Here is a 7039-nt window from a genome sequence, read left to right as displayed (position 1 = left end):
AGTGTATACTTGTGAAACACATCTATCATATAAACTTTGTAAGGTATGAATTAATCTGTGGAGTCTTTGAGAGCAAAGGATTTAAGCAAGGCCTGTGTCAATTGAGTTACAAATAGCTAAACTTTTCAAAGATATAAAGTTATCTAAATTCCCAGAGATAAAACTGACATTTTCCAGCAAGAAAATCTACTGTAATGAAGTTTTCCATCTCTGGTCCCATTGAGATCTTGGAGGACCCTTGAAAGATAAAGAACAATAAAGCCACAACTGCAGCTAAATTTGGAAAGTGTATAAAGTGATCCCAAACAATGGCATCTTCTAGCCCTGAGAGAGTTTTGCCTTGTGCTAGTCCAAGATATGTCACCTATCTGTTAAACAGGATGGCTGACCAAATACTGAACATGGCAAGACTCCTGAATCATTAACAGCTGTGTGGAAGATGCAGTTTTGACATATGATGTTTGTTATTCAATCTTCTTCAGATTGCCTCCCAGAGATAGATAGATTTGTCTGTCTATCTGTCTATTTTTAAAATGGACAACTGGGGAGTTATATGCATTTGTAAGATGAGTACCCAGCTTGATGACTGGGGAAGGCAATGACAAACCACCCCATAAAAAAAAGTCTGCCACAAAAACGTTGTGAAAGCAACGTCACTCCAGAGTCAGAAATGACTGGTGCTTGCAGGAGTACCTTTACCTTTTAAAGATGTATTTAGCTAGGTCCATCAGCATTCATGTATACTGGAAATTTCCCTCTGAGCTGAAACGATTGATTGTATGCAATTTTCAAACTGTGTTAATTCTTAATTACATATTTTCCAAATGGACTGATTTGAATATATTGGAACAGAGCAGGTCTACTTTCAAACCTTGCATTTTGGCTTCATTTGCAACAAGCACATTCACTTCATTAGACCAGCTCCTCTTTAGTACCACCACATTCTTCTTAATTCCAAGTCATTTGAATTATTTTATGCTTTATTTGTCTACAGTTGTTTAGATTTGGCTAATGTGTTGTGTTTAAAATTGGGGTTGTTCAGCCAATTTTGTTTAAAATTGGGGTTATTTTCTCCTTTCTTGAAATGAAAAGATTTACCATACAAAATCATACTACAGTTCCACTGTACAGTCATGCATTCTCAGCCTAGCCTACTTCATATAGTTGTGAGGATAAAATGGAGGAGAGGAGAGGGATGTAAGCCAGTTGGGGTCCCCATTGGAGATAAAGTCTGGGTATAAATGAAGTAAATAATAAATATACAGTGCTCATGATAGGCAAAGTGGAAAACACCCAACAGATGGAATGCTCTGTTCCAATATATTCAAATCAACCCATTCGGAAATTAAATGGAATATATGCAATTAAGAATTAACACAGTTTGAAAATTGCATAGAAGGTTGCCCACTAAACTTCCCTGCCAGAGTGGGGATTAAAACTAGGATCTCCCAGATCCTTATCTGACACTAACCACTACACTGCAATAGTATGGTCAGGTCCTGTAGGCTAAATAGACTCCAGAGACTGGGATTTGCTATCTTAGGCCACAGCAGTGTTTAAGACTCCAAAGGGCCCAGTCCATATGACCATTCTCTTGCTGACATTCATTCCAGCTATGACTCTGCAGCTCATATTAATTTACTTCAATTATCCATTGGTCATCAACACAAAATTTCTTTTACTGCAAGGAATAAAGAAAACAGCTTCAATGCCAATGTACTGATTGCTTATCAGTATGTGTGCACTGAATAATCAGCACTTACAATTTAGTAGAAGGTGAACACCTATTTCACTTGAGACCTTCAAAAACTACAGTTGATAGTATCGACTACTCTTATGTGGAATAGATCCCTTGGTGGATGAGCAGAATACAGTAAAATTTTCAATTCGTTTTCCAGGTCTATTGAACTGAAAGGGAAGGGATAGAGCATCCTTGTGTGTGTGTAAGCAACCATCAAGTCACAGCCAATTTATGGCAACTCCATAGGGTTTTCAAGGTAAGAGACTAACTAAGGTGGTTTTCCTCTTTCTTCTGTTGTGTAGTGACTTTGGAATTCCTTGGTGGTGTCCCATCCAAATAGTAACCAGGGTTGCACACACACACACAGAACATTCTATATCATATCATACACACACACACACACACACACACATATATATATATATATATATATATATATATATATATATATATATATATATATATATATATATATATATATATATATATATATATATATATATATATATATATATATATATATATATTTTAGCTGTTTTATCTTGGCAAAACCGAGCTCCCTCATTGGTTGGAATTGCGCTGCATCAGCCTTTGATCCATCAAACCATCAATCAAGAGTACTTGTGTGCCATTGGTTGCGTTTGCTCCTCTCTCCCGCCCGAGTGGCTTTTACTAGCCAAGCTGATTCTGTCAGTAAAAGGCTACCAACCCTGGTTCTAGCAGTTGCTGGGTCTCCCTACTCTCCCATTGGCTGAGCCATCTGTCACGCTGCTTTGCAGAGGAGAGAGAAAAACCCTTCCCTCAACTGGCCGAGGGAGAAAGGAGAAGGGAAATAGCCAGAGAAAGCCTTTCCCTTGATTGGCTGAGGGAGGAGGAAGAAAGGAGCCAGAGAAAGCCTTTCCTTGATTGACTGAGAACTCCTCCCTCTCCTCCTCTGGAAGGGAAACAGCCAGAGATTGGGGGGGGGGCAGAATGGTGTCCCCTGGCAGCAGTCCAGATACAGAGAGGGAGGGAGGGAAAGTGTTGAGTATCGGACTCTGCACCCGCGCCGCGCAAGCCGGGACGTCCTCGGGTTACCTGGCGCAGCACGGGAAAAGTCACCGCCAATCAAGACCAAGCGCGGGAAGTTTAACTGGCCAGGATTGGGCTGGCCAGCAGGGGGGTTGATCCGGGGTGCATGTATATATTAGCGGACCCGGCCGCGTGTTCCCCAGTTCTGTAATGTACCAGCGATTAAAGACCAATGCCTTTACCACGTCTCGTCTCCCAGTACATTACACTGGCGACGAGGATGGGATCTAGATAGGTCCGGCCGGAGACGAGGAAGGCGAGAGACCGCAGGATCGGGCAGCCCGCCGCCACCATGGCGAACTCGAGCGTAACGACGGGCCATCTTGCGGAATTCAACCCGGAGCACCCCGAGAGATGGGAGACCTACACCGAAAGGGTCGAGTGCTACCTGCGGGCGAACCTGATCGACGATGACGAGAGAAAGAGAGACGTCCTGCTGAGCGTCTGTGGCGAAGAGACCTTCGAGATCGCACGAGGTCTCTCCGCTCCAGCTAAGCTGACGGAGAGGACCTACCGGGAAGTCGTGAGGCTCCTCACGGGCCACTTTTCACCCCAACCGTCCATCGTCGCCCGCCGATTCCTCTTCCACAAGAGAGACCAAAAGTCGGGGGAGACAGCGGCGGTCTACCTGGCGGCCCTTCGGCAGATCGCCGGAAATTGCAACTTTGACAAAAGGGACGAAGCCCTGCGGGACCGTTTCGTCTGGGGCCTCCGCGACGAGCGATTGCAGCAGAAGCTCTTCGCGAAGGAGGAGCTAACGCTACAACAAGCCTTCAACGAGGCAACGGCCTTCGAGAGGGCCACCAAGGCGTTCGGCCAGCCACGAGGTGAAGCAGTCCACCAAGGGGAAACGGAGCCAGAAGACCGAACAGAGGAAGAAGCGTTTCAACTCCGGCGGCCCCAAAGAACGGACACAAGGGCCCCCACTAGACAGTGAGCGACGGAGAGGGCCACCGCCACCACCGGTCCCAGGTGCGCCAGCTGCGGCGACCCCCACGAGCGCCGGGACTGCCCGTACCGCAACCTGGACTGCCGCAGCTGCGGAAAGACGGGCCACATCGCTCGGGCTTGCCGGGCCAAGAACAGCCGCCGACAACCATCAGCGCATCACGACTCCCTGGACACCCACACGACGGCATCCACCACTCTGCAGGTATTGAACTTGCCCCTATCGGCCCCAGACAAGGTCAAAATGTCGGTCCTAATCGAGGGCGCCCCCTGCACCATGGAAGTGGACTCGGGTTCCTCCATCTCCATCATTTCGGAGGAAACCCTCAAGAAACTATGCCCCCACCGCCGCCTTCAAACGAGGCCAGCGGACTTCGTACTGAGGGACTTTCAGAAGAACCCAGTACACATCGTGGGGTGGGCCCGGGTGCATGTGGAAAGAAGGGGTTTCAGAGGGCCCCTGGACATCCTAGTGGTCAAGCGCCAACTGACCACACTTCTAGGGTTGGCTTGGTTCAATCCCCTGGGGATCCAGCTGGTGGGGGTGGACCACTTGCAGGCAAGCAATTTCGACGGGGTCTGCCGAGAGTTCCCCGAGGTCTTTGATGGGTCTTTGGGGAGCTATAAGGGTCCGCCCATCACCCTACCGATTGACCCAATGGTCAGGCCCATAAGACTTAAAGCGAGGCGCGTCCCGTTCGCCCTTAAGCCGAAAATAGAGGCAGAACTGGACCGCCTAACGGCCCAGGGCGTCCTAGAACCGGTAACATACGCGGAATGGGAAACCCCCATAGTAACGCCCGTCAAACCCAATGGGGAGGTGAGGATCTGCGCTGACTACAAGTGCACGATCAATAAGGCGCTACAAGACAACCCCTACCCAGTCCCGGTGGTCAGCCACGTCCTAGCAGCGCTAGCCGGGGCGAAGGTTTTTGGGAAGCTGGACTTAGCACAAGCATACCAGCAACTGCCGGTCGACGCTAAGACAGCGGAGGCGCAGACGATCGTGACCCACAGGGGCGCGTTCAGGGTTAAACGGCTGCAGTTCGGGGTCAGTGTGGCTCCGGGGATATTCCAGAGCATAATGGACTCTCTCCTTAAAGGGATCCCCGGAGTTCAACCCTTCTTTGACGACGTTTTAATCGCCGCCCCCAATGAAGGAGAGTTCTGCTGCCGCCTGCGCGAGGTCCTCAGGCGGTTCCAAGCGGCGGGGCTGAGAGTCAAAAAGGAGAAATGTTTGTTAGGGGTCCCGCGAGTGGAGTTCCTGGGGTTCGCCGTGGACGCGGCGGGGATACACCCGACGGCGGACAAGACCAGGGCCATAGTCCAGGCTCCTGCGCCCAAATGCAAGGCAGAACTACAGAGTTTTTTAGGATTGTTGAACTTTTATCACACGTTCCTACCGCACAAAGCCGCCGTAGCGGAACCGTTGCACCGTTTGCTGGATAAACAGGCCCCGTGGGTCTGGGGCCAACGCCAAGCCGCGGCGTTCCAAGCAGTGAAGGACCTCTTGGTCTCTAACGCGGTACTTCACCACTACGACGAAAACCTACCCCTGATCCTAGCTTGCGACGCCTCCCCCTACGGAGTAGGAGCGGTTTTGGGGCACCAACTCCCGGACGGGAGGGAAGTGCCAGTCGCGTACTATTCACGGACTCTGTCTCCAGCGGAGCGGAACTATGCTCAAATTGACAAGGAGGCCTTGGCGATCGTGGCGGGGGTGCACAAGTTCAACGACTACCTCTACGGTAGGCGTTTCACCATCGCCACGGACCACAAGCCGCTCCTGGGCCTCCTAGCTCCAGACCGTCAGACCCCCCAAATCCTATCCCAGAGGGTCCTGAGGTGGAACCAGTTCCTGAACTCCTACACGTATGAACTGGTCCACCGCCCGGGTAAAGCCATGGGACACGCCGATGCCCTCAGCCGCCTGCCGCTCCCCATGACAGAACCGGATCCCGCCCCTGCACATGGGGTAATGCTCATTGAATCGCTCCCCGAGCGCCCCCTGCACGCGGCGGAGGTGGCTCGGGCAACAGGGAGGGACCGCATCCTGGCACGGGTCAGGGACTGGGTGGGGAGGGGGTGGCCATCAGGCAAAGTCGAAGACGCGTTCAGGCCATTCGCGTCCAGGAAGGACGAGCTATCAACCCACAAGGGGTGTGTGCTTTGGGGCAGCCGGGTGGTGGTTCCCCCCCCCTTGCGCAAGCAGGTGCTGGAAGACCTCCACGAGACCCACCCGGGCATCGTGAGGATGAAAGCCCTGGCCCGTAGTTATGTGTGGTGGCCGGGCATGGATGAGGAGATAGAGGGGTGGGTGAGGAGGTGCCAACCCTGCCAAGAATCCCGGCCCGATCCCCCATCAGCCCCGGTCCACAGATGGGAGTCTAACAGGCGACCATGGTCCCGCCTCCACTTAGATTTTGCAGGCCCGTATCAGGGCCAAATCTTTTTTATACTTGTGGATGCCTACACAAAATGGCTGGAGGTGATTCCAGTAGCCTCGACCTCCACAGCAGCAGCCGTCCGGGCACTCAGGAGGGTCCTATGCACGCACGGGATCCCAGACACCCTGGTGACGGATAACGGTACTGCATTCACCTCCCGGGAATTCCGGGAGTTCACGGAGAGGTACCTCATACGACACATAAGATCCGCACCCTTCCATCCGGCCACCAACGGCCAGGCAGAGCGGATGGTGCGGACCACCAAGGAAGCACTGGGGAGAATAGTACAAGGGGATTGGGACCACCGCCTCTCAGCCTTCCTGTTCCACAACAGGATCACCCCAAACCCTATAACGGGATCCAGCCCCGCAGAACTGCTTATGGGGAGGAAACTGACAACACGCCTAGACAGGCTGCACCCCGACCGGGCCCCCGAGGTCCGCGGGTCCCCAGAGGTCCGGGAGGCGGTGCGGGGGTTCTTTCCGGGTGACCCGGTATACGCGAAGAACTTCGCAAGCGGTCCCGAGTGGGTCGCGGGGAGAGTCCTTAGGGTGACAGGTTCCAGGTCATACGAGGTGACCACCGAAGGGGGCCAGGTACTAAGGCGGCACATAGATCAGCTGCGCCGCCGCACCCTACCCGAAGAAACAGAGGAGGTAGGGAATAGGGAACCGCGGGCAACCGAAGGTCCGGAAGGGCGCTCGCCAATACAGGAACTACCCACTTATGACGCCCCCAGAGACACCGAACCAGAGCCGGAGCCTGAAACAGACCCCAACATCCCGCAGCCAGAAGCAGCATCGCCCACAACGGAACCAGCCTCCGCACCAAG

General features: G+C 52.2%; 1 protein-coding gene across 1 annotated transcript; it reads left to right on the top strand.

Moving 5' to 3' along the window:
* Nucleotides 1-4058: 4058 nt before the first annotated feature.
* Nucleotides 4059-6731, top strand: LOC132567608 (uncharacterized protein K02A2.6-like; the record flags this gene model as incomplete). The annotated part of the gene is made up of 4 exons (XM_060233287.1): nt 4059-4688; nt 4761-4924; nt 5513-6490; nt 6593-6731. Coding segments are annotated over 4 exons (1911 nt in total), but the record flags the coding sequence as incomplete, so codon positions are not given.
* Between the last annotated feature and the right edge of the window lie 308 nt (nt 6732-7039).

Source organism: Heteronotia binoei, chromosome 2 (genome assembly GCF_032191835.1).
Source record: "Heteronotia binoei isolate CCM8104 ecotype False Entrance Well chromosome 2, APGP_CSIRO_Hbin_v1, whole genome shotgun sequence".
In the NCBI taxonomy this organism is placed as follows: domain Eukaryota; kingdom Metazoa; phylum Chordata; class Lepidosauria; order Squamata; family Gekkonidae; genus Heteronotia; species Heteronotia binoei.
The sequence above is the reverse complement of the archived record's forward strand: the minus strand, read 5'-3'. Positions and strand labels throughout refer to the sequence as shown.